This window comes from Pseudorca crassidens, chromosome 20 (assembly GCF_039906515.1).
Source record: "Pseudorca crassidens isolate mPseCra1 chromosome 20, mPseCra1.hap1, whole genome shotgun sequence".
Taxonomy (NCBI): Eukaryota; Metazoa; Chordata; class Mammalia; order Artiodactyla; family Delphinidae; genus Pseudorca; species Pseudorca crassidens.
This window is the reverse complement of record NC_090315.1, coordinates 17,887,040-17,914,156: the sequence shown is the minus strand read 5'-3', so window position 1 is coordinate 17,914,156 and position 27,117 is coordinate 17,887,040. Positions and strand designations below refer to the sequence as shown.

Below are 27,117 nucleotides of genomic sequence, written 5' to 3'. Positions count from 1 at the left end.
TTACGCACACCCCTGGACTCAGGAAGAAAAAGGCCAGAGAGCACCCCATTGTGCTTCTCAGGCAGAAAGCCAGCGAACTGAGATCAAAACCCACCCTTTATTGAGGATACAAAAGGAGATGGGGTCTGGGACACATTCAGGTAACGTATAGATAAGAACATGTGCTTTTGAATCCTACTTTGTATCCACTTAATGGCATGATGGTAGGATTCCCCACATCATTAAATATTTTAAAGGTATTTATAAATAACTGCTTAATGAATTTCCCACTTCATGGAAGTACTTTATTCTAATGTTGGAACAGCGAATATTTTTTTATTTTATTTATTTGTTTTTGGCTGCGTTGGGTCTTTGCTGCGTGGCCTTTCTCTAGTTGTGGTGAGTGGGGGCTACTCTTTGTTGTGGTGTGTGGGCTTCTCATTGCGGTGGCTTCTCTTGTGGAGCACAGGCTCTAGGCACGCGGACTTCAGTAGTTGTGGCTCGTGGGCTTTAGAGCACAGGCTCAGTAGTTGTGGTGCACGGGCTTAGTTGCTCCGCGGCATGTGGGATCTTCCCGGACCAGGGCTCAAACCTGTGTCCCCTGCATTGGCAGGCGGATTCTTAACCACTGCACCACCAGGGAAGTCCCGAGCAGCGAATATTTTATTTATTTGTTTATTTAAACGAGTTCTGGCCAATTTTATTAAAGAATAATTTTGCATGCTTTTCACCAGTCTGTTTTGGCATGCTTCTAACTATATCAGAATCACCTAGATCAATGATAGCCAGTGTGCGAACTCTCTAGTATTTTCTATCCGTTTTGCCCAATTCAATATTATTGCCACTGTGGTGATGGACACCAGTTTTCCATTTCAGTGGAGGATGACTGGTTTTGCCCTGCCTTGTCTGATCATTTTCGGAGTTGGCTTGTACCTCAGCCGTACTTTCCACTTTTCATGGTGATTAGGAGCCTAGAGTTGATGGACTCTGGCAACTTTTTCATCTTTGCTGCCACCATCTTCCTGTCTTAGGTGTGGGACGACCCCCAGCTGCCAAGATTGCCAGAGAGAAAGCAAACATATTTTAGGCTGTTTCTCTTCCTGTTTGTGGGTGGTTGTTATCCTATCTATCTATCTATCTATCTATCTATCTGTCTGTCTATCTATCTACTGTTAGAGTAAGTAATGTCCTTTAGCTGACCCTGGACTCCAGTATATTATTTAAGTCTTGAAAGCTCAAGTGGTCAGGAAAGGATGGAACAGTTATTTAAGAAGTACCTTTGAGGGCAGAGAGCTCCCTCTGAGCTCCTTGTCAGAAGGCTGGAGATCCTAGGTAGGACTGTTTAGATTACATAAGTAAGGTGATAAACACTTTTGTGGGTACACTGTTGTCTGCCTTGGGATTACTTGCCTAGAATAGATACTTGGAACATGACTGCTTTCAAGAGTGTTTTTGTTTGTTTGTGAGGATGTTAATAACACCAAACTGCGCTTTCTGACAGGATGTACCAACTTACACTCATAACCAGTAAAATATACACAAAGATACACCACAGTCTTGCCAATATCTCCATTTACAAATGGTAGATAATGTGATCAGAGAAATATAATACCTTGCTGTTGATTTCATGTATTTTCCTTTCTCAGAGTGGAAGATCATTTTTCACCAGATGGCTCCTCCGGATATTTGCTCCCTCCAAACCACTTGCCCCTACCTGTGCCTCCCCACCCCCCAGCCTGGGTTGTAGGGGTTGGAATTCTTCCAGCTCTGAGAGGTGGAAGCGGGGAGGAGTAGTTGGGTCGGACACTACTCCCCTGACAGCTGAGAATGTGCCACAGTGAGCTCCTCAGCAATGTTGAGGCCAGAGCCCTGGTCAGTCTTCACCGGGACCATTCCCCATCCAGGCTTCCTGTTCCCTGAGACACTGTGGGTGCCTTCCTGGCATTCTCTGAGGAGGGAGGTGCCTGGAAATGAGAACTCTTCCACTCAAGGTTGTTTTCCTGGATCCACAGGCCCTGACAGATAATGGTTTGCTTTTCTTTCCTACAAGCTGTTTGAAATGTATGACAAGGGCTTTGTAGCTTGTATTTTGGGGACAAAGCCCTACTCACCTCTCGTTCCCCTCCCCCACCATGTGGCCACAAGGCCCTATCCCGTCCCAGGACTGGCGCCTCACCCAAGCCCCTGTGGGCAGGTGCTGGAAAAAGGAGGAGTCCTCACATCTCTTGGTGACTTCCCGTGGGTCACAACTGAGGCTTCCCCGCCCCCTGGCTTAGCCCGAGGCCTATTTCCGGCCTCGCCTGGCCTTGGGCGCTTGTGAACGGCGACCAGCCTTGGGGACCAGTCTCCGTCCAGCCCCAGCTCCTAGTACAAGGCGCCTTCCCCACCAGGCAGGTGGGGGCACCCGAAACCAGTGCGCAGCCACATGGCCCTGGGACACGCTAGGATGTCGGGGTCACGCTAGATCCTGGGGTCGCATCTGCTGGAGACGCGCAGTGGTCTCCAGTGTCCTGGGGCGGATGGGTGCAGCGCTTCTGCCCAAGGCCGAACTTGTCCGGCCCAGCGCCTGAAACCGTGGCGACGCTGGGAAGTAAGATGGGGGAGGATGTGGGAAACGTTTGTCAACTGCTCATATTTCTCTGGCCGGGACTGGGGGAGCCGCCTCCAGCTCAGCCCGCGGGGATACGGGATCCTTCCAGAGGCCCGACGGTCGGGGCGCACAACGAAGCCCGGGCCCACGGGCCCCCCCACCCCGCCCCGCGGCGCCACAGCTGGCCGCTCCGCCACTCGAGCGCCAGCTCCAAGCCGCACGCCCCGGCGGCCCAGCGCAGGCTCCGCGCCCCTCCGAGCTCGCGGCGAAGCGCGGACACCGCGGCTCCGCCGCCGCCACTCCCCCCACATTCCAGAGGCCGCAGCGCCGTCTCCTTCCTCGCATTCCTGCCCCCACAAAGGAGTCCCTCCGCCCCCCGCACAGCCGCAGGGAGGAGGGGACGCGGCCCGGCGCCTCCGAGCGCACATTCCTCCGCCGCGCGCGCCACCGAGCGGGGCGCCGCGGCCCCCGGACCGCGCGTGGCCCGCAGAGCGACCCCGGCCCGGCGCCGGCCCCGCCCCGCGCCCAGGGGTCCCGGGGCGGGCTCCGGGCTTCGGGCGGACGATGCGGCGGCGCGGCCGGAGCGGCGGCGGGAAGCGGAGGCGGAGGTGACGCGCCGGGGCCGGCGGGCCGGGCCATGCAGCGCTCCCGGGCGGCCGCGGACGAGGCGGCTCTGCTCCTGGCCGGGCTGGCCCTGCGGGAGCTGGAGCCGGGCGGCGACTCTCCGGGCCGGGGCCGGCGGGCGCCGCGGCCCGGGCCGGGAGACGAGGCGGCGCAGGCGTTGGGCCGCAGAGGGCAGGGCAGCGGCGGCGGCGGCCCCGAGGCCGGGGTGGACGGACTGAGCCGCGGGGAGCGAGGCCCGCGGCGCGCGGCGGCCCCCGAGCTCAGCGCGCAGCCGGCGGGCAGCCCGCGGGCTAGCCTGGCGGGCTCCGACGGAGGCGGCGGCGGCAGCGGCAGCGCCCGCTCCAGCGGAATCAGCCTGGGCTACGACCAGCGCCACGGCAGCCCGCGCTCGGGCCGCTCGGACCCGCGCCCGGGCCCCGGGCCGCCGTCGGTGGGCAGCGCGCGCTCCAGCGTGTCCAGCCTCGGCTCCCGCGGCTCGGCCGGCGCCTACCCCGACCTACTCCTGCCCGGCGCCTGCTCCGCGCCGGCTCGCTCCCCGGAGCCCGCCGGGCCTGCCCCTTTCGCTCTGCCTTCGCTCCAGCTGCCCCCGGGCCGGGAGGGCGCCCCGAGCTCGGCGGAGCGGCGGCTGGAGGCGCTGACCCGAGAGCTGGAGCGGGCGCTGGAGGCGCGCACTGCGCGGGACTACTTCGGTGAGCGAGCTCGGCCGCGCGGCCCGCGCGCCTCGGCCCCGGGCCTCCGCTGTCCTCGTCGGGGGTCGGGGACGACCTCCGGCTAGGCGGCCGGCTCGGCCGAGGAGAGCGCTGGTTGGGCCCAGGGCTGGGCTTCGGACGAGGGACCGGGCTGCAAAAAGCGTGTGTCCCTCCCGTGGGGCTGGGGAGCTGGCGACGTTTGTTCCCGCAGACGGAGTGTGTGTGTGAACCTCCAGGTCTGGGGCTTGTTTCGGACAGTGGCTTAGCCTCTGGGTCTCTGGGCCGGGAGTTCTGGCAAAGTCAGTGGATGCGTTGCCCCTAATTTAGAGGAAAAGTCACGTTAATAGGCAGAAAAAGCTATTTTTGAATAATTTCTTCTTAACCCTTGGCACTTGCCTCAGCTCATCGTACTCCATGCTTTGTGATCAGCCGGTCAGCCGAAGCTGTGTGTTTCCCTTCTCCCAGCAGTAAGGGCTGTGAACAGGGGCAGGGAGGTGGCGTGGCCTGGATACCACCGGAGCCCGCCTGACCTGAGGCTTTGATAATGGTAGTGGCTGGAAGTAGAGTCTTTGAGGGAGGAGAAGCCCACGCTGGGGGTGGGGGGAGACTAAGCTGGTCATACTGGACTGTCCTCGTTCTCGGTTGTGCTGTGTATATGGGATGTTTCCGAAGGAAATCCTGCTTCACATCATTTGCAAAGACCACCAGTCTCTGACAGCCTCCCTTTCTCAGTCTGACCTTGGCCCTTTGATCCCAAGTCCTTTGGACAACTTGAGGCTTGAGGTTCTGAGAGGCCTGGGGAGGGGCTTCGCTCCCTCCTTTACTGATAAGCAGGCACCTGGCTTTGGAGGGGGTGGTGGTTATCATGTCTGAGGCTGAGGCTGTCCTGGAGTTTGTATTTCATGGTTCATTCCAGCTAGCAGCTCAGGACTGCCCTGAACTGGATCTTGAGAGGGAAGGAGGTTGTATGGGACGGGCAATGGGGGCACGGCAGGCCGAGGGAAGAATGTGGGCAAAAGGAGACAAGTAAGGATATGTACGCTTCCGTTACACTCCCTGGGGTTGCAGCCCAGGAGGGGTCAGGTGGTCAAGGGAGTGTGTAGGCCAAAGGGTTGTCCTGCCTTTGGGAGGGGACCTGCTCATCTAGGAGCATCACGGTGAGAATTTGTGGTCTGGTAGGTCCTGTGGCTGCTGTCAGACCGCCTGGGAGCAGGGAGGGAGTAGGAAGCCATTGCCTCTCATGCCGGGCAGGTACCAGGAGCCGAAGCTGGGCTACCTTCTGAAGAGAATGAGATTCCAGCGCTCTCTCCCGGGGAGACCGTCCCTTTTCCTGTCCCCACTCGCTGCAGGGCCTGGGCAGGGGTGTGTTCTCTGGGCCTCCGTAGCTACTCCTGAATCTTTGTGTGCAGACCGGGGCAGGTAGTGGGAGAAGTGAAGGGGCTGGTGGGTCATCCTTTCTAATGGGACCTGCTGCTCCCATTGAAGCCACGTGGGAGTGGGAGGTGAGTGATGATAGATCTTTGGGGTTTTTTTTTAAGAGAAGCCCGATCTAGGTAACATTTTCCTGATTTTTTGAAAACATGAGCAGCTGTTTGCTTGAACTGCTGTTATCTTCCTGCCGATGTTCCACATTTTGGAGCTGTGAAAGTGGCAGTTTCATAGAGATCAACCTGGATAATACAACATTTTACAAAAGGAAGTCTGCAGGGAGCATGAGCTCGAGCGATCTCTGGTAAACCTCACCCTTGGAGTGTTTTTTCCTCTCTGTCCATCCCTTCTTGGCTCTGGCACCCGCTCACCTCCTGGCTGCGCTCTGTCTCTCATGGGCATCTCTCCTGACCAAGTTCTGCTGCCAGGAGCCAGCCAACAGCCTCAGGCCTCCAGAACCTCATTGACTTTGGTGACCTCTCTGCCTTCTCTTCAGCCGCCCACCCCCAAGGCCACACCCTGGACTTGCCTCGCGTCAGCTGTCTTCAGTCCTGGTTGCAGCTTGCGTCTCACCGCTACCTCTGATTGCTCTCATTGCTGTTTGCCCTGCAGAACCCTGGCTCCAAGTCAGTGCTGCGGCCCCCTTTTCTGTTGCTATATCAGGCCGCAGAGTGATGGTCTTTAACCTTGGTGCTCTTCTGGGCACCACCCATCACTCTTAGCCTTGGTCAGTTCCCTCTTTCAGTCCCTCAACAGCCTGCCTCTCTCTTTGGCCCTGCCCGTGCTTTCTACTTTGCTGAGAATAATAGGGTCAGCAGTTGCAGTCTTGGCTTCCTGTCCCTTCCCTGAAGGCTCTTAAGTCCATGTCCAGGTCTGAGGATGAAGGTCCTTCCATCTCCAACCTCTACCTCCTCCATCTTCAGCTTTCCTCTTTCCACTGGCCCTTTTCTTTTGTTTATAAATATGTATAAGGGTCTTTCATTAAGCAACAACAACAAAAATAAGAAAAAACAACAAACCCAAACCTATATGGCCCCAAGGTCTTATCCGCCCTTTCATCCCTCATCCTAGTGTCTGGGTGACATCGTCTTTGCTTATCCGCTTTCGATCTCCCCTCAGCCGTCTCTGTCTCCTCCCACTGGACTGACCCAGCCCTCGCTCAGCACCCTGGCGATGCCCCAGCCTCAGCCCCAAGCGCCAGAGGGCATTTGCCAGGTCTTGTTGGTCTGGATCTTACTGCATTCCAAAGGTGGAGTCAACTCTCCTCCGAAGCAGTCTACTCCTTGGATTTTGGAGGTACCTCATGGTCCTGGTTGTCTTTTTTTTTTTTGCGGTACGCGGGCCTCTCACTGTCGTGGCCTCTCCCGTTGCGGAGCACAGGCTCCGGACGCGCAGGCTCAGCGGCCGTGGCTCACGGGCCCAGCCGCTCCGCGGCATGTGGGATCTTCCCGGACCGGGGCACGAACCCGTGTCCCCTGCTTCGGCAGGCGGACTCTCAACCACTGCGCCACCAGGGAAGCCCCTGGTTGTCCTTCTTCAGCGTATTTTCATGAAAGTGGTGCAAGCTCAAACAACCGAAAAACAAATAATACAAGGTCATAACTTCCCCTCTGGCCCGTCCTTCTGTTCTGCTTCCAATAGGCAGCCGACTTTTGCTCCTTGCATCGTGTTTTCTGGTAACGTAGTCAAATGACAAGGTCAGGTGTTCAGAGTTGATGGACAAGAGTGAAGGTGTGAGGGTGGGTCATTCTCACTTCAGGAAGATAAGTCTGGCTGCAGTTTGGGGGATGGATTATCGGGGGCCAGGGTAGGATGCTGTGAGGAAGCTGTTGAAACAGCAAGTGGGATGAGAATTGATGACGTTGAATCGGGCCGGTGGGCGTGAGGGGAGGGAATGAAGTCCAGAGTAGGGAACAGAGGAACCTGATTGAGAGCTGGAGGTGAGAGAGATAGGGTAGACCTGGATGCTTCCTGGAACCTGGCTGTGCGAAAGTGCCGTTTTTTTGAGCAGGAGCCCAGAGCTCTCTTCTGGACCTGAGGTGGTCTGGGGCCACCTGGGAGGTGGATTAGTGGCTCAGGAGAGGGATCCAGGCTGGGCAGGGTGCCAGGAGCCTCGGCAGGGGTGAGCATGGGAGCAGATGGCGCTGGGGTAAAGCCACGTGTGGAGACCTGTAAACGTGGTGTGTTTGGCTTCAAATTCTCAAAACATTTAAGTTAACAATTAATTTCAGTATGGAAAGGTTTCATGCACAAATCTAGATTTCTAGCTTTTCTTGAAAAATCAGAATCTTTAGAAGTGCTGGCCCTGCATTCCTCCCCGGTAGCCATCAGTGGAGCTGAGACGTGTCTGTGACCTCCGGCGGCCATGGCTCTCTTCTGCATTCACCTGGGTGCCCACCAATCACTTTTACATTCCTGCCTGGTTTGAGGGCATCTGAACTGTCTCTCTCTCTCCTGGGGAGACTGAGGCATGGGAGACCCAGGACTGAGCAAGGGAATACCCAGTAGAACTGGGAAGAGAGAAGAACTAGAAAGCCAGGTGCGGGTCATATTCTGGGGACCCGAGAGGAGGAGAGGGCCCCCTTTAGCAAGATCAGAAGAGAAAGTCTATAAATCTGCACCGTTAGGAGATGACAGGATGTGGACTAAGCTTTCTTTCTTGACTGAGGGGAGAGGGAAAATGGGGTGGCTGATGGGGGAGGGAGGTTTTTTTTAAGGTGGGAGACGCTCGGCCATGGTAAATGTTAAGGAGAAAGATCTGGTGGAAGGCAGGAAGGAGAGGGTTGAGGGCAGCGTGTCCTGAAGCGGCCAGAAGACTTAGGGTCCAGGGGGCAGGTAGGGCCCGTCTCCATGCGCTTTGTGCCATGGGAGACCTTTGGTGAGTCTGTGAGAGGACCTCTGATGTCTGGGCTGGACACCTGCAGTCTCCACGGTCTCCAGGAGGGCTGGCTAGAGAGTTCCCTAAGGCTAGTGCTGGCCTTTGCCCTGGTATTGCTGGTTACCCCTCTCCTTACCACCCCTCCCCTACCTGCCAAGCACCCCACCCTGGGGTGGTCCCCAAGTCCACTCAGTTATTCCCTGCAGAGCAACTTCGCCGTCTTATTTCCTTTAGACCTTTGCTCAGATATTACCTTGTCACTGGGGCCTTCTCTGACCATCTTCTTTAAAAATCACACACTCAGACGTATTCTTAATCAGCCTTCTTTTCCTCCATAGCACTTGTTTCTACCTGAGATGTGATTTACCTGTTGTCCACCTCTCTCCACTGGAATACGTGCTCCTTGAGGGCGGGGGGGGGTTTGTTTGGTGCGTTGCAGAATCTCTGGCACCTAAACTATGCGGGGTGTCAGTGTCCACGTGTTGACTAAACAAGAGAATAACTTGACCTTATTGTACAGGTGAAGGAGGTGTGGCTGGGAGGGTCAGGGACTCTGCCCTGCTTGTGTCTATGTGGTCTTCATTCTTTTTGGTTCATAGACAGCAGAAAGGATTTTCCCTCTGTCCACGAGCAGATCAAGGTGAAGGGGCTTAGACCAACTTTCCAGGTATAAACATGTCATTGTAATTTTGATGGTGTGGACAGTGTCCGTTAGCTCTGACTTGCCACGTGCTCTGCTAAACTCTTTGAGTCCTCAGACAACAGCAGCAAACCCTAAGTAGTGGTACCCTTCCTGTCCCCATGTCAGCCATTAGTAATGGAGCGAAGGAGGCCTATGGAATTTCCTTGCGCAAGATCACGTGGCTGGGCGGTGTTAGGACTAGGAGTCAGATGCGTGTCCATTCAAGTCCACAGACCTGGTGCTAATCGCTGCTCTTTCCTGCCTCCTCTTCCATAGGGATTTGCATCAAGTGTGGGCTTGGCATCTATGGAGCGAGGCAGGCGTGCCAGGCCATGGGGAGCCTGTATCACACCGATTGCTTCACCTGCAACTCCTGTGGTAGGTAACCTCTCCCCTGTCCCTCTTGCACTGTGGATCCCCTTGCATCTAAGTCCCAGGCGGATGGACCACCCAGCTCTGGCCCAGGCTGGAGTGTGGAGGAGGCTGAGTTGTGGCTCCTTGTCATCTGGCCTAGTCTGCTTGAGAGGCCCAGGCTCCTGGGGAGATCTGCTGAGCCCTGGGGAGGGAGGCGTGAGACCAGGGAGGAGGCTTTTGCTGGCCACAGGGAAAGGCTGCCCTTCTAGCCCTTGGCTTTGGAACCTCTGTCCTGGGCAGGGTACTGATGTCTCTCGGTTGTCTGGGTGGGGCTTGTGGAGCCAGAGATGTGCCTTCTGCCTGCCTGGATATGAGGCTAATATTTTTTTCCCTGCAATATATTTTTTGTCCTAATTTTACACACTGTGTAAAATATAAATGTTATAATTTAACCTAGACAAAGTTATAAAAAGAAAAAAGTAACTATAATCCAACCAACCTAATAAGTCTGCGCTCTTTTTTTTTTTTAAGTCTGCGCTCTTGATCTTCTTACTGTTCTTTCATGCTTTGCCCTGAGAAGACATCTTTTATTTATATACACAAAACATTTTAATATAAAACACTTTATTTTATAAAAGTGTAATATGACTTTGTTATAAAGCAGAAACTAACACACCAGTGTAAAGTAATTATACTCCAATAAAGATGTTAAAAGAAAAAAACGTCTAATACGTACACAGTGTTAAGCCAGAGAGTCCTGAGAAGCTATTTTTGCAATCGCAAAAAACCGCTTATCTTTCTACCCCGGTCTTCTTGCCCAGGGGCAGCCACGTAGCAACTTCATCTAGTAGGCACCTCCATGTTCTAACAGCATACACTGCTGTTTCTTGATTATCAGTTTTGGAAATGATTTACTTTTGTTTGCCGTGGTAGGTGAGGAATAGGTTCTTACGCAGACTGTTCTGCCCTCTCCCCTTCCGTCTTCTCAGTGTAGTCATCATAAGTTGTGATTAAGTCAATAAACCAGGTTTATATTACTATAATATGACTATGTAAACATTATTCACTGCAAAACCAAGAATTATACTGGGGTTATGTCTCCTTTTTTCTATAGTCGTTTACTTTCCCTGGAGTTTTCTTTTTTAACCTTTTTTTCTCCTTGCCTTGTCTTGACTTATCATATCCTTCAGTTTCCTCTCCCCACTCCAGTTGCCCCATTTTAGTAGGCATTCTTTGAGTTCCCCCTTGGAGCCCCTGGCCTCTCCTTAGTCTGAGCCAGTTGCTCTCTGGACCCCTGTGGAGTGTTCATTCTGTGCCTACCCATGTATATTGGTTGGACTGAATCCACTGTCTCCTAGAAGCTTTCAGCTGCAGATGACAGAAAAGCTGCTGAGGAGGCTTAAACTCTAAGAATATTTCTTGACTCGTTGAACTGGGAGCCCAGAGATAGGGCTGGCTTCAGGCTGGGCTTGATCTAGTGGCTTAGGCCCTATGAATATCTTGGCTGTGTTTCCCTTGGGTTTGGTTTTATCCTTAGGGTGACTTCTCTTACGGTAGTGAAATGTCTGAGGCAGCTTGAGACTTCCATTGGGACACCACTGGTCTGGAGGAAGAGGGGCCATTTCCTCTGGTCATGTTTTTGGGGTGGGGAGACTTCTTTTCCAGAAAACATCTAGCAAACATCTTCCTGTATATCATTGGCCAGATCATCTCACACATCCATTCCTGAACCAAGCCCCGTGTGGCTGGGGGGAGTGCTGTGATTTGATTGGCTTACTTGCCTGAGTCTCTGAACCATTATAAGGGAAGAAGAATTAGCTTTATACTAATCAAGCCCATCCACGGATAGGGGAGTGGATTCAGGTTTCCCTTAAACACACCAGGCTGTCTGAGGTAAGGTTGGTTACTGAACACAACTTGGAGAAGTAGGGAGGAATCGAAGCTGTGAAACAACCTAAACTGTCCAGCGTTTTGCTGTAGTTGTCTAAGCAGGGCAATGTGGGAGGTAAGTTTTCTGAATTCTGTTGTGTCTAAAATACCTTGATTCAACTCTCACAATTTGTAGTTTGACTGGGAATAGATTTTCAAATTGGAACTAATTTTCACTAAGCATTTTGAAGTCATAGATTCATCTTCCAGAAGCCATGGTTACTGCTCAATTCTGATGCCATTCTGATTCTCATTTTTGTGTGTGTGATCTGTTTTTTTCCTTTTGGGAGATCTCAGGAAGAGGGCTATCATTGAGCAAATCCTGTAATAGCCTCTGGAAAGGGCTGTGAACTGCACAGTTGCAGGGGTTGCCACTTACGTAGATGCAAGAGGAATGGTGCTCCTGAAATTGTGCATTGCAGCTACTTGGCTTCGCATACTTTATGTTTGGTGTAGGCTTTGTGCGTACACACAGAGCCCCATTAGACTGGAGACTTGCCCTTCGGTTCTGGGAATTTTTCTTGTATTCTTATTTATTCCCTTCTTCTTTCCACTGGTACTGAGTTCAGCAGTGTATGAATCAGGATAATATATTATGACCAAGTTGAGCTTACCTGAAGAGTACCAGTGGAGTCACGATAGAAAATTCGTTACTGTAACTCACCTCATTAACAAACTAAAGAAGAAAAACTATATAATCATCTCAATAGGAGTAGAACAAGCAGTCAGTAAAATCTGACATTCAGATTTTAGCAAACTGGAAATAAAAAGGAACTTTCTCAACCTGATAAAAGTTGGTTACTAAAAATCTATGCAAACATCATACTCAGTGGTGAAATATAAGAAAAATGGACCTTTAAAAGAGGAAAGGACAATGACGCCTGCAATCATGTGTTCTATTCAGCATTGTACTGGAGGTCCTAGTCATTGCAGTAAGACAAGAAAAATAAATATAGCATAATCATGTAAATATTCATATACTGTTGAACATGGGTATATAAAATAGTGTTGAGAGGTCAGTATTTTCCAAATTGATCTATAATGCATTGTAATTCCAGTTAAGCAGGTTTTTGTGAATTTGACAAGCTAATTCTAAAATTTAAATGGAAGAGCAAAAGGCTAAGAATAATCAAGATGATCTTGAAGAAGAGTAGGTTGGGCAAACTTCCACTACCAGGTGTCAATATATATTGTACAGTTACATTAATTAATTTCATGTGTGGTACTGGGGCAAGGATAGACAGATAGACCAATGGACCAGAGTGGAGTTTAGAAACAGACCCATTGTCTGTGTGAAAACTTGATGGGTGATAGAGACAGCATTGCAGATGGTTCTGGGAAAAGTGGTTATCCATATAAAATAATGAAATTAAATCCAGGTGTATCAAAGACCTAAATGGGTAAAGAAAAACTTGACAATTTTAGAAATAAGTATAGAAACATATCTTTACCAATCTTCTGGTTAAGAAAAAAATTTTTTTCACACAAAAACTGCCAAACTTAAAAGAGGGGATTGACAAATTTGGCTACATTTGAATTAAAAACCTCTATTTGTTAAAAGACACTGTGAAGCATATGCGAAAACAAACCTTATACTGTCACAAACATAACTGCCAACGATCATTTTTGTTTGTTTACAGCATTCCTTTTTTTTATTTTATTTTTTTAATTTTTATTTTTATTGGGCTATAGGGGATGGGTTGGGAAATATCTCTGCGAGTTATGCCCTACTAGGGAAATGTCCATTCTCATTTTCCTGGGATAGCTTTCGGAGCTTTTTCTTTTCTTTCTTTCTTTTTTTTTTTTTTTGCAGTACGCGGGCCTCTCACTGTTGTGGAGCACAGGCTCCGGATGCGCAGGCTCAGCGGCCATGGCTCACGGGGCCCAGCCGCTCAGCGGCATGTGGGATCTTCCCGGACCGGGGCACGAACCCGTGTCCCCTGCATTGGCAGGCGGACTCTCAACCACTGTGCCACCAGGGAAGCCCACCCTAGGGGATGTTTGAAAAGTTTATTTTATTTATTTATTTGGCCGCTCTGTGTGGCATGTGGGATCTTAGTTACCCAGCCATGGATCGCACCTGTGCCCCCTGCAGTGGAAGTACGGAGTCTTAACCACTGGATCACCAGGGAAGTCCCTGAAAATTAAGGAAAAAGTCGAACAGGGGCAAATACATTTTTTCTTTTATGAGTATTCTTATTACTTATGGACTTGTATTCATGTAATGTATTGCAATACCATCATTATTCTTTTTGATGCTCAGATTGCCGGAGGAAGTCCCTTCCAGTTGACTCCTGTGCGCTTTTGACATGTCCCCATTGTTCTTTGAGTACTTCTTTACTCTGGCACAAGATATATTCGGTTTACCTTTGTTTTTGTTTTTAATTTAGTACAATTTACATATAGTGCAGCAAACAGATCTTAAGTATATAGTTCAAAGATTTTGGATAAATGTGTTCATTTATATTACTCGCACCCCTAACAAGGTTATAGAAAATTTTAAACACCCGAGAAACTTCCATCTTCCCTTTTTTTCAGTTAATCCCCATATGTTCTCCCATCACATCCACTCGACCAGTGTTCTGATTTCTACCATCATAGATTAGTTTTGTCTGTTCTAGAACTTAATATAAATGCAGCCATAATAGTATGTACTATTTTCTTTCTCTTTTTAAAAAATAAATTATTTATTTATTTATTTATTTATTTTGGCTGTATTGGGTTTTCGTTGCTGCGCGTGGGCTTTCTCTAGTTGCAGCAAACGGGCTACTCTTCGCTGCGATGCGAGCTTCTCATTGAGGTGGCTTCTCTTGTTGCGGAGCAGGGGCTCTAGGCACGCAGGCTTCAGTAGTTGTGGCGCATGGGCTTAGTTGCTCTGCGGCATGTGGGATCTTCCCGGACCAGCGCTCGAACCCGTGTCCCGTGCATTTGCGGCGGATTCTCAACCACTGCGCCACAGGGGAAGCCCCGCCTTTTTTTTTTTTTTTGATCTATGTTGTTACATGTATCAGTAGCTCACTCCTTTTTATTGCTGAATAGCATTTTTATTGTATGAATATACCACAATTTGTTTATCCATTTATCTGTTGATAGATACTAGGTTGTGCTATGAACATTCTTGTACAGGTCATTTGTGGACAAATGTTTTCATTTCTCTTGGGTAAATTCCAAGGAATGGAATTTCTGGGTCATAGGCTAAGTGTACGTTTAACTTCATAAGAGACTGCCAAACTATTTTCCAAAGGGGCTGTATCATTTTATACTCCCGCTAGAAATGTAAGAGAGTTGGTTTGTTCTATATATTTGCCAACAGCCGGTGTTTTAGTCTTTTTAATTTTAGCCATTCTAATGGGTTTGAAGTAGTATCTCACTGTGGTTTTAATTTGCATTTCCCTGACAACTAATGAGGTTTGAGCGTCTTTTCTTCTGTTTCTTGGCCATTTATATCTTCTTTTGTGAAGTCTGTTCAAGTCTTCTGCCCATTTTTTTAAAAATAATTTTTACTTTAATTCTTACTCCCTTTTTTAAAAATTTTTATTTAAAAAAGTTTTTGGCCTTGCCATGCAGCACGTGGGATCTTAGTTCCCCGACCAGGGATTGAACCTGCAGACCCTGCGCTGGAAGTGCGGAGTCTCAACCACTGGACTGCCTGGGAAGTCCCTCTTTTGCCCAGTTTTTAAATTGGGAGTTGTCTTTTATTATTTAGTTATAGGAATATATATGGTAAAAGTTCTTTTCAGATGTTTTGTGAATATTTTCTTCCGTTTTTTTTTGTTTTGTTTTACGGTTATTATTTTTGTGACTTAAAATGTTTTGTCCCCTGTTAGGTCGTGAAGATAGTCTCCTTTGTTTTTTTCTAGAAGCTTTAGGTTTCTCATGTTTAGGTTGATAACCATCTCATGTTAATTTTTATGTATGGTAAGAGGTAAGGGATTGAGTCTTATTCTTTTTTCCATATGAATATTTAGTTGTTCCAGCACCATGTGCTGAGAAGACTTTGCTTTCCCACTTGTACGTTTGTTGAAATATTTATGGGTCTATTTTTGCCCTCCATTCTGTTCCACTGATCTTTTTTTTTTTTTAATAAATTTATTTATTTATTTATTTTTGGCTGTGTTGAGTCTTCGTTTCTGTGCGAGGGCTTTCTCTAGTTGCGGCAAGCGGGGGCCAGTCTTCATCGCGGTGCGCGGGCCTCTGACTATCGCGGCCTCTGTTGTTGAGGAGCACAGGCTCAGCAGTTGTGGCTCACGGGCCTAGTTGCTCCATGGCATGTGGGATCTTCCCAGACCAAGGCTCGAACCCATGTCCCCAGCATTAGCAGGCAGATTCTCAACCACTGCGCCACCAGGGAAGCCCCTCCACTGATCTTTTTGTCTCTCCTGCCCACAATATTACATTGTCTTGATTTCTATAAGTCTTAAAATAGGGAGTGTAAGTTTTCTAGTTTTGTTGATCTTTTCCAAGATTATTTTGGCTATTCTAGGTTCTTGGTATTTCTATATAAATTTAAAAATTGGCACATCAGTTTCCACACACAAAAAAATAGAGTACTGAGAACTCGATTGGGCGGCATTGAATGTGTAGATCAATTTGGGGACAATTGATACGAGAATGTCTGAAGCCATGAAGATGGTTGTCGGAACTGTGCAGGGTCCAAGATTTTTCCCTGCATGCAAGCTGACTAGTTAGCCTGCCAGTGTTTCACGGGTGCTGGCTGAAGACATGACCTTCCTGGGACAGATACAGCACTGCAGGCAGCGTGAGCTTCATGTTCACATCGGTTCTGTGTGCCCTCCTTGGTCCCACAGTGGTGACGTGGATACCAGCTGTGTGCTGCACACGCGGTGGGTCTCTATGTCATGGCTGAGGAACCCTGAGCTTAGGGAACCCCAGGATTTTATAATGGGCTGCCAGCAAAGCTGTGTGACTCTTATCCCAGAGAAGCACATTTATCTCTGTTTATACTGAACAGCAAACCAACCTGCTTTCTGCTTCAGAGGGAGATGCTATCTCTGTCTTCTGAGCAGTTTGCTCCACAGACGTCCTTGGAAAGATAATTAAGAATGAAAGCTGCAAGCCATTTGAAAGATGTGCAGAGATGGAAGGGATCCAATGGAGAACTGTCTTCCAGCAGTGGTATATCTCTCTATTTATGTAGCTCTTTTAAAATTTCTCTCAGCAAAGTTTGGTTTTGCTGAGTAAAGTCAGACACATCTTTCATTAAATTTATCCCTTAGTATTTTATGGGTTTTTGGGGATGCTGTTATAAATGCATTTTAAAAATTGTAAGTTTAGGAGACTTCCCTGGTGGCGCGGTGGTTAAGACTCCGCGCTCCCAATGCAGGGGGCCCGGTTTGATCCCTGCCCAGGGAACTAGATCCCACGTGTATGCTGCAACTAAGAGTTCACATGCCACAACTAAGGAGCCCGCATGCTGCAAGTAAGGAGCTGGTGAGCCGCAACTAAGCAGCCTGCGAGCTGCAACTAAAGGAGCCCGCCTCCTGCAACTAAGACCTGGCACAACCAAATAAATAAATAGATATTAAAAAAAAAAAAAAAGGAATACTGAAGGTGCTAGTAAAATGTATTCAAAATAATAAAAATAAAAATTGTAAGTTTATTTTCCAGTCGCTTGTTGCTAGAATATAAAAATATTTTTGGTTTTCATATATTGACCACCTACTCTACAGCTTTGCTAAACCTACTTATTAGTTCTAGCAGGTTTTTCATAGATTTCTTGTGATTTTCTGTATAACACAATCACGTCATTTGTGTTTATCGGTTTTCCTTTCTCACCTGTCTTCTTGCACTGCGTAGCACATCTAGTATACAGTTGAATCCTAAGGGGAAAAGCATCTACTATTTCACTGTTATGTCTGATGTGAGCTGTGGGGCTTTCATAGGTGCCCTTCATCAGGTGCGGGAGGTTCCCTCTTGCCCCTGGTTAGGTGTTGTCATCTCCTGACTCTAATGGGAATGCCTCTCATAGGTCTGCTGGGGCTGTGGTTTTGACAAGGATGCCTTTTTCTTTGAAAGTTTTTGTTCAATTTGTTTAAACTAAAAAAACCCCACATCACTCATTTCTCCCATCCCCAACCCCCTGTGTCTTGCAACCACCAAATTCTTCTATCTATGAGCTTTTTTTTTTTTTTTAAAGATTCCACATATAAGAGAGATCATACGGCATTTGTGTTTCTTTGACTTATTTCACTTAGCATAATGCCTTCAAGGTCCATTAATGTTGTTGCAAATGCCAAGATTTAATTTTCATTCTTTTTGTGGCTGAATCATATTCATGTGTGTGTGTGTGTGTAATTTTTTATCCATTCGTCCATCAATGGACGCTTAGATTGTTTCCATCTCTTCGTTATTGTAAATAATGATGCAATGAACATGGAGGTGCAGATATCTTTGTGAATTAGTATTTTTGTTTTCTTTAGATAAATACCCAGAAAGGGAATTGCTGGGTCATATGTTAGTTCTCTTTTTAATTTTTTGAGGAACCTCCATACTGTTTTCCACAGAGGTTGCACCAATTTACATTCCCACCAACAGTGAACAAGGGTTCCCTTTTCTCTAAATCCTAACCAACACTTGTTATGTCTTGTCTTACTGATCATAGCCATTCTAACAGATGTGAGGTCCTTTGTTGTTAATTAATCGACCATATATGTGTGGGTTTATTTCTGGGCTTGCTGTTCTCATCCATTGATGAATGTGTCTATTTTTATGCCAACAGCATACTTTTTAATTACTGTAGCTTTGTAATACAGTTTGAAATCATGAAGCATGATGCCTCCAGTTCTGTTCTTCTTTCTCAAGATTGCTTTGGCTTTTTAGGGTCTTTTGTGGTTCCATGTAAGTTTTAGGATTATTTGTTCTAAAAATACCATTGAAATTTTTTTTAACATCTTTATTGGAGTATAATTGCTTTACAATGTTGTGTTAGTTACTGCTGTATAACAAAATGAATCAACTATATGCATATGTATATCCCCATATCCCCTCCCTCTTGTGTCTCCCTCCCACCCTCCTTATCCCACCCCTCTAGGTGGTCACAAAGCACTGAGCTGATCTCCCTGTGCTATGAGGCTGCTTCCCACTAGCTGTTTTACATTGGGTAGTGTATATATGTCAGTGCTCCTCTCTCACTTCATCCCAGCTTACTCTTCCTCCTCCCTGTGTCCTCAAGTCCATTCTCTACGTCTGTGTCTTTATTCCTGTCCTGCCCCTAGGTTCATGAGAACTTTTTTTTTTTTTTTAGATTCCATATATAGTTGTTAGCATATGGTATTTGTTTTTCTCTTTCTGACTTACTTCACTCTGTATGACAGACTCTAGGTCCATCCACCTCACTGCAAATAACTCAATTTCGTTTCTTTTTATGGCTGAGTAATATTCCATTGTATATATGTGCCACATCTTTATCCATTCATCCGATGGTGGACACTTAGCTTGCTTCAATGTCCTGGCTATTGTAAATAGTGCTGCAATGAACCTTGTGGTACATGACTTATTTTGAGTTACGGTTTTCTCAGGGTATATGCCCGGTAGTGGGATTGATGGGTCATATGGTAGTTCTGTTTTTAGTTTAGTTTTCCTTTTTTAAAAAAAATACATTTATTTATTTTTGGCCACGTCGGGTTTTGTTGCTGCCCGCAGGCTCTCTCTAGTTGCAGTGGGTGGGGACTACTCTTCGTTGTGGTGTGAGGACTTCTCATTGCTGTGGCTTTTCTTGTTGTGGAGCACGGGCTTTAGGCGCCCGGGGTTCAGTAGTTGTGGCTCACAGGCTCTAGGTGCATGGGCTTCAGTAGTTGTGGCACATGGACTTAGGTGCTCTGCGGCATGTGGGATCTTCCCAGACCAGGGCTCGAACCCATGTCCCCTGCACTGGCAGGCGGATTCTTAGCCACTGCGCCACCAGGGAAGTCCCCTGTTTTTAGTTTGTTAAGGAACCTCCATACTGTTCTCCATAGTGGCTGTATCAATTTACATTCCCACCAACAGTAAAACCATTGGAATTTTGATAGGGACTGTGTTGAATCTGTAGATTGCTTTGGGTAGTGTGGACATTCTAACAATACTGATTCTTGCAGTCCATAAGCATAGAATATCTTTGCACTTATTTGTGTCTTCAGTTTCTTTCGTTAATGTTTTGTAGTTTTCAATATACAAGTCTTTCACCTCCTTGGTTAAATTTATTCCTAGGTATTTTATTCTTTTTGATGCAATTGTAAATAGACTTTTCTTATTTTCTCTTTCTGATAGTTCATTTTTAGTTAAAGAAACAGCAGATTTTTGTGTATTGATTTTGTATTCTGCAACTTTACTGAATTCATTTGTTCTAACAGTTTTTGATAGTCTTTAGGGTTTTCTCTCTCTCTCTATATATATATATATTTTTTTTTCTTCTCTATATATTATGTCGTCTGCAAATAGTGACAGTTTTACTTCTTCCTTTCTAATTTGGATGCCTTTTATTTCCTTTTCTTGCCTAATTGCTCTGGCTAGGACTTCCAATACTATGTTGAATGAAAGTGGTGAGAGTGGACATCCTTGTCTTTTTCCTGATCCAAGAGGAAAAGCTTTTAGCTTTTCCATTGTTTATGATATCAGCTGTGGGCTTGTCATATATGGTCTTTATTATGTTGAGGTACGTTCTCTCTATACCCGCTTTGTTGAGAGTTTTTATTATGAAAGTATGTTGAATTTCATTAAATGCTTTTTCTTTCTGTGTCTATTGAGATGATCATAGGATTTGTATCCTTCATTTTGTTAATGTGTTGTATCACACTGACTGATTTGCCAACGTTAAAGTATCCTGGCATCCTTGGAATAAAGGATACCTTTTTTTATATTGGGCTCCTTCACCTGGTGAGAGTTGTACTTTAACGTTTCTAGATTAAGAAATTCATTCTTGGGCTTCCCTGGTGGCGCCGTGGTTAAGAACCTGCCTGCTAATGCAGGGGACACGGGTTCGAGCCCTGGTCTGGGAAGATCCCACATGCCACAGAGCAGCTAAGCCCGTGAGCCATGACTACTGAGGCCCATGCTCCTAGAGCCTGTGCTCCGCAACAAGAGAAGCCACTGCAATGAGAGAGGCCCGTGCACCACAACGAAGAGTAGCGCCCGCTCTCCACCACTAGAAAAAGCCTGTGCGCAGCAACGAAGACCCAACGCAGCCAAAAATAAAATAAAGAAAAAGTAAAAAAAAAAAAGAAAAAGAAATTCATTCTGCGGAGTCTGCTCTGAATTCCACTGAACTTAAAGCAAATGTTTTTTTTTAATTATCAGAACTTCAGTTTACATTTGAGAAACCGGTCTTCATATGTTTGCTCTGACAACCTCTTACCACAGTTTTGTCAGCAACATATTCTATTTAATTTTTAAAAAATATTAATTAGCGTAATGATAATAACATAGCATTAGAGGGAAATTTAAAATTTGTCTGCGATCCGCTTCTCATCTGTTGGAGGAGGGTGCTGAGAAATGGCAGCAGGAGCGTCGTCCCTGGTTCCAGCAGTCCAGGGACCCCCTTCTCAACCCTCATCCTTGCAGGGAGACGACTTCGCGGGAAGGCGTTCTACAATGTGGGTGAGAAAGTGTACTGCCAGGAGGACTTCCTGGTGAGTCAAAGCTGTGCCCTGGCTGGTGCCATGGGTGGGTGCAGGGGCGGGGACCCTCCTTCTGATTCATGTGGTGACCTGAGGCCAGGAAGCAGATGCTGGCTGGGCAGCGAGTACCCCTGTGTCACATAACATCCTGGATCCTGTGTCCCCTCCCAGTACTCCGGGTTCCAGCAAACGGCTGACAAGTGTAGCGTGTGTGGACACCTCATCATGGAGATGGTGAGAACCTCCCCCAGGCTCCTGGAGCCCCTCTGACATGCGCAGAGTCAAGGACCCCACCCTTTCACCTGTTGGAGACCTGCCAGGGGCTCAGAGCCAGAGTGTCTTCTGGGGGCTGTGCTGAGCCTTCCACCTACACTGACCCTTCAGTGCCTCCCGCCCCCAGATCCTGCAGGCCCTTGGGAAGTCCTACCACCCGGGCTGCTTCCGGTGCTCGGTGTGCAACGAGTGCCTGGACGGGGTGCCCTTCACTGTGGACGTGGAGAACAACATCTACTGTGTCCGAGATTATCACACGTGAGTAGCCGGCGCTATGCAACAGTGTGACTCCCATGGTTCCCCTGCCTCTCCCCAGGAGTATTTTTCTGGCCTGCCTGTCTGTGCCCTCCATTCTTGGCCTGCTCACTTCTGGCCTCCGCTGTGTGCTCAGTGGTTGGGGCGAGGCGCAGATCTCTGCTGGAGCCTTCTGTCTCAGTCCTCTCCTCCCCCTGCCTTTGCCTGCACCCCCTCGTCCTAGTGGTGGGGACTCTGGGCTGCCCCATCTAGCTTCTGTCCCGCTGCTCTAGTGGCCAGGCAAAGACTCTGCAGAGACCCCAAGCCCCCATTCCAGGCAGAAGACTCTTCTGCCTGGAATGGGGGCTTGGGGTCTCTGCAGAGTCTCTTTCTGCCTGGCCGTACCCATGTGACCAGGTGATCCGTTTTCCCTTGCTGTGGCTCCAGGCTCAGCCCTCGGACCTCTGGTCCTGTGCTGCTGCCTTGCATGGGGTTGGTGCTGGGCATTGGTTCCTGGTACTCAGTGTGGAGCCAGGCTTTGCAGGGGTCTCAGCTAGAGGACGCCCAAGCCTGGACACGAGGGGGCAATGACTGGCAGGAAGCATGAGGGAGAGGCCAGGGCAGAACCTGAAGAAGCCATCCTGGAGGAGGTGATGGGGTGGAGGTGAATTGGGGCACCACACGAAAGGCCAGTGCCAAGAAGGCATGGCATAGGATGCTCCTACCCCGACATATCCGCACAAGGAGAGGGGGCCTGATGCTCGGGCCGCGTCATGGGGCTACTACGGGTGGACCTGTCCTCGTGCCCTTGGCCTCTGGTCACTCAGCTGGTCACTTCTGGTTTCCTTTATTCCTCCAGGGTTTTTGCACCAAAATGTGCCTCCTGTGCCCGTCCTATCCTCCCTGCACAGGTAGGAACCACTCACCTGGAGATGGTCAGGCGCCTGGCCCCGCCCGGCCCTGCTGGTCCTGCCTGGGTTGGCCCCAGGTCTTGGGCCCCAGTGGGAGGGATGAGCAGGCGCTCCTGCCCCCTGTCCCTCTGGGCTGAGGGACGTGTGTTGTGCCCAGTGCACGTACGGTGCAGGTGTCCCCGCATGAGTTAGAGGGAATTGGTGGCCCCTGCCGCTTGGCTGCCCCACTGGCCCCTCAGCTCCGTTGCCCGTCGATGTCAGGACTGGCCCCGGGCTCTGTGAGCTCGCAGCTGAGACGGTGGGGGAGCAGACGAGAGAAGGATGCGGTTTGTGCAGGAGACATCGTCGGGTGGTGCCCCTCTCTCCGGCACTGGGTCTTCCACACATGCTGGCCCTGGGGAAGCAGGCCTGGCAGTGGTCTTTCCTGACTGCAGAGAACTGAAAAGAACACGTACGCACACACTGACACCCACGTGATGGCTCTCATGAGCAAGTGTGCGTGCTCTCGGCTCCAGCGTGGGAGGAGGCCTACGGCACACGCACATCCATTTGTGTGCACCCACTGATGCCTGTTCTGGCCCCGTGGGAGCACCCACGTCAGAGCTCACACGGGTGTGAATGCACAGCCCCCATGACAGGAGCGCGTTGTGTAGTTATGTGCCCACCACACAGTTTGCCTCAAGCCCTGTCTCTTCCTCCAGGGCTGTGAGACAACCATCCGTGTGGTGTCTATGGACAGAGACTACCACGTGGAATGCTATCACTGTGAGGTGAGCCTGGGTCCTCCCAGAAGGCTGGCGGCCAGGGTAGTCCCCCTCTCACACAGGCCTCCTTCTCCCTAGGTGCTCTGTGGGCTCACCTCCTCTTTTATGGTTCTATCCCATTCTGCCTGTCCTCCCCCAGTGAGCTCTCTCCCTCCCCTCCAGGATATGTTTCTCTCAGCCCGTTTCTCATTCAGTCAAATATTTGCCGAGGATGTACAGTGTTGGGGTGTTGTTGATGTACAGAGAATAAAGACAGTCTCTATCCTCCAGAGAGACAAGTACTCAGGCAGTATTTATACAGGGTCATCATTGCTATCAAGGGGAGTTTTCAGAGCACATAGCAGGCCTTGGAAAATCAAGGAAGGCTTTCTGGGGGAGGTGACACCCAAGCTAAGATTTGAAAGACGAATAAGAGTTAGCTAAGGAGCAGGGAAAAGGGCATTTTCAGGCAATGGAAGCAGAATGTGCTAAGATGTGAAGGTGAGTGTGTTGTTTCGTTTCACTGGAGAAGTTGGCAGGAGCTGCGGACGAAAGGCCACTTGAGCTGAGGAGCGTGGACTTATCCTGAGGGCAATGGAGAAGGATCGAAAAAGGATGACGCGATGTCACTGAGATTTTAGAAAGGGCATTCATGCAGAGAATGAATGGAGGGAGAGGGAGTAGGGGCTGAGGTTCCCAGAGGAGGCGGGTACAGTCAAGGTTGTGGCCCTGGGTTTCAGCAATTAGACTGAGTTTAGTGTTGGTTAGATGGTACAAGGGACTGGATTTGGTCAGTGATTGGACATGGGAGTTGAGGGGTTGGAAGGTGTCCATTACGACCCCAGGAGAGAGTGAGGGTGAGAGGAGGAAGGCATTAGATGATCTCACTTTTGGTAGCTGGAGACACCTGAACGGAACTATCTAGGCAGCAGCCGGATGTGCTGGAGTATAAAGACTCTGGTACAGGTGTAGGAGTTTGGGAGTCATTGGCATACATAGCTCTTTCCTCTCTGATACTCTGCCCTGTGGTTTCTAGTTGCCTTTGCCTCCCCAAATTCTCAATTCAGGGAGACCAATGGGCAGCCTGGAAAAATCTCTCCAGGTAGTAACCTGGGCAATTGTAGGGCTCTCCTTATTAGTTTCCCTTCTCTCAGAGGTCACTGGCCTGCCTTGCCTGTTGTTCAGAGTCTGAGAATCATCGTTTCATATATTTTGCCCAGTTTGCCATCGTTAAAGGTAGAGCGGGAAATCCAGTCCTTGTTACTGTCATGGCCGGAAGCGGGAGTCCCATCATGGGCATGTACATGGCCACTGAAGCCAGGGGAGTAAATGAGGTCTTCCAGGAAGAGCTGTAGAGGAAGGAGCGGGGGCTCAGGATAGCCCAGGGGCTCCAACATTCCGGGGATGCGTTCAGGCAGAGCCGCCACACAGGAGGCCTAGAATGAATGACCGACCTACCCCCGAGAAGCAGGAGAAAAACCAAGTGTTGGGTTTCAGAGCCCCCAGGGAAGAGCAGGCATGTCGGTGAGAAACCTTCGGTAGGAATCTAGGGTCCATCTGGAACCAGGTTGCCTTGATGGGGGCAAGTGGCCCAAAGGGAACAGGAATCCTGCTGGAGGACCAGGGAAGGGGGGTCAGGAGCAGGCATGGCCACAGTTCCTCCAGCAACCGTAGGAGGGCATCCTGCTCTGCAGTCCTGGGGACTGCAGTGTCCCCTTGGGGTCGCTAAGCGCAGTCCTTAAGGAAAGGCTGATGCCGAGTCCAGGAGCAGGGCAAGCTGTAAGCAGAGTACAGCCAGCGCCTCGGGGCTCTGAGCCATGGTGCTGCTGCCCCCAGGGGAGACCCTTGGATGGGAACAGGGGGCTGTGGCCAGACAGGACACGGAGGACACCTGGGACCTGAGTTGCGTGGGACATGAAGCTCCATCACAACAGCCCAGCTCCATCAGCTGTGTGGGGCGGGGGTAGATGTTGGTCTCAGGGCCTTTGGGTAACAAGTGTCACAGCTTCCAGGTTGGAGTTCAGCCCTGGGTGCAGTGAGAGTGTGACCAAAGGGGCCTCCTTGGGGTGGGGGTGGGGGCGAAAGGAAGGAAAAAGTTGTCCAGTAGGTCTTGCCTGGTGCCCCACTGTCGCTTGCAGCACACCATCCTCCATGGCTGCCCTTCACATTTCCTGCCTGTTAGAGGTCAAACACGAATCACATAACTTGTTAAACAGAAAATTAGCCTATAAAATATCGTGCAGTGGTAAACATGGTAGGATAAGGGACATAAAGCAAAACTCCTTGTTGAATTGACGGCTTCAGGTCTTCTGTTCCACTATCTCTTAAGGCCACTGAGGTCAGCCAGTGACCCCCATGTGGGGATCCAGGAGATGATTCTCAGTTGTCACTGTCCTAAGCTCGCTGCAACTTCCCTAGACTCTCCCTCCTAGATGCCCTCTTCACTGTGCCCTTAGGGCAGGCAGTTTTTGGTTTTCCTCTTTCATCTTCCCCTAAAATCTTGGCTCTGCTCTTCTTTCCTCTCTTAAAGTTGGAGCTTCCACAGCTCAGCTGTTTTTTCTCTTCTCTTTCCCAGTTATCTGCACTCCCTGAGAGAAACTCCTGTTGTTTTGTTAAAAACTATCACATTTTTATGCTGATGCCCCCCATTTATTGCCCAGCCCTCTCTCCAAGACTCCAGCCTAGTGTCCGCCTAGCTCTCTCCTGGTTGGCTCCTTTGGATGTGTAAGATGCTCTCCAATTCGGGGTGTCCAGCACTGGGTTCCTGACCCCCTTCCCCCAAAGAGTAAAGGCCAAAGTCCTCCGGAAGGTGGGCAGGGTCCTACAGATCTCTGATGCACCCCTCCCTTGCTTACTCTGGCGCCGGGGCTGTGTTCTTCCCTAGGACTGCGGGCTGCAGCTGAGCGGGGAGGATGGACGCCGCTGCTACCCCCTGGAGGGCCACCTGCTGTGCCGCCGCTGCCACCTGCGGCGCCTCCGGCCAGGCCCACTTCCCCCACCTGCTGTGCACGTCACCGAGCTCTGAGCTGGGGGCGGGTAGCCCGACCCTGGGGGCGCCTCACCTGCTGTGCACGTCACCGAGCTCTGAGCTGGGGGCGGGTAGCCTGACCCTGGGGGCGTGTGTTTGTGTCTGCGTGCACGCGCGCGCGCGTTTTTTTCGCTCAGGAGCGCGTTTTCCTGCGCACGCACGTGTTTTTGCGCGAGTATATTTTTGCGCGCGCGCCGGCGATGGGTGACCCAGGTCAGTGTCGGGGCTCTGTGTCAGGGTGGGCGCGGCCGCCGGCTCCCACCCCACCCCTACTCCCACCGGCCACCGAGCTGCTGTCCGAGGGGCCGGCCCCGCGGCGAAGCTACTAATATTTATTCACCGTCTGTGCCTCCTCAAACGGCTTCCTTTCTTTCGGGCCCTGGCCGCCTCCCGCCCCCACCCCATCACCCGCCTTCTGTTTCGGGACCCCCTGTGCCCCGTGGCCTCGGGGGCAGGCTCCCAGACCGGCTCTGGGTCACGGGGCTGAAGGTGGCCGTTACCACGTGCAGGGGCGCGGGGTACACGGCCGCCGTCCTCCGACTGGCCTCGGGGCGGGAGCCAGTTACCCTGTGTAGAAGGGGTCTGGGACCCCCTTCAAGAAAGCTGCGGGAAGGCGGGGGTTGCCGGAGGGCACGCGTGTTTGTCTCATAAGCGCCTGGCCCGCTGGTGGGTGGGAAGGGTTCGTTGTTTGGGAGGGGTCGTAGAAGGGGGTGAGGAATGACACCCTTAGGGAGTGGGGCCTACGAAGGAGCCCTCCCTTCGGCCATTGTGGTCACGGCGGGTTTTGGCCACCGGGACTCCGATGGGCGTTTTCAGCCTTCATCCCGCCCCGGTCTTCCCATCCCTGGCTCCTCGTTCCCAACCCCTCTCGTCCTCGGCCTCGGGAAAAGAACACCTCGTGCAGAATTCCAGCCACAGGTCTCGGTCGAGAGAGGCCGCGAGGGGGCGCCCTGCCCATCTGTTACAGGAAAGCACTGTGTATCAGGCTCCACAACAAAAGCATATGATTTGACTTAAATTAAGTTTTTCCTTTGAGAATATTTTCATTTTCTTTAAAAGAATATAGTTTTCTTCTAAAAACTTGGCCCACGGTTGTTATTTCTTAGGGAAGTTACAAGAAACTCACAAATGTGCAATTTGTATATCGTATATAGCTAGCGT

The 27,117-nt window shown here is 50.0% G+C and overlaps 1 protein-coding gene and 1 pseudogene across 7 annotated transcripts; one reads left to right on the top strand and one right to left on the bottom strand.

The window, feature by feature from the left end:
* Positions 1 to 654: 654 nt before the first annotated feature.
* On the bottom strand, positions 655 to 997 carry LOC137215538 (large ribosomal subunit protein eL30 pseudogene; annotated as a pseudogene).
* A 2,088-nt stretch (positions 998 to 3,085) lies between these two features.
* WTIP (WT1 interacting protein) lies at positions 3,086 to 27,040 on the top strand. 7 transcript variants are annotated; one of them, XM_067720944.1, is made up of 9 exons: positions 3,103 to 3,882; positions 9,147 to 9,248; positions 20,712 to 20,779; positions 20,939 to 21,001; positions 21,168 to 21,298; positions 22,134 to 22,185; positions 22,887 to 22,955; positions 25,813 to 25,927; positions 25,991 to 27,040. In XM_067720944.1, exons 1-9 carry the CDS (start codon positions 3,207 to 3,209, stop codon positions 26,014 to 26,016), a joined length of 1,302 nt encoding a protein of 433 aa, XP_067577045.1. In that variant the 5' UTR covers positions 3,103 to 3,206; the 3' UTR covers positions 26,017 to 27,040. The 7 variants fall into 7 exon arrangements, with proteins under 7 accessions (XP_067577047.1, XP_067577049.1, XP_067577050.1 ...); XM_067720942.1 differs by lacking the exons at positions 25,813 to 25,927; positions 25,991 to 27,040 and adding an exon at positions 25,504 to 25,803 and having other exon boundaries at positions 3,094 to 3,882; XM_067720945.1 differs by lacking the exons at positions 25,813 to 25,927; positions 25,991 to 27,040 and adding an exon at positions 25,589 to 25,761 and having other exon boundaries at positions 3,098 to 3,882.
* Positions 27,041 to 27,117: the final 77 nt, after the last annotated feature.

Bases quoted from the DNA above. Each gene is read 5' to 3' on its own strand.
- WTIP (XM_067720942.1), top strand. From the start codon at position 3,207: ATGCAGCGCTCCCGGGCGGCCGCGGACGAGGCGGCTCTGCTCCTGGCC. The intron at 9,249-20,711 runs GTAGGTAACCTC...TCATCCTTGCAG, and splicing joins CTTCACCTGCAACTCCTGTG to GGAGACGACTTCGCGGGAAG. The intron at 22,186-22,886 runs GTAGGAACCACT...CTCTTCCTCCAG, and splicing joins GTCCTATCCTCCCTGCACAG to GGCTGTGAGACAACCATCCG.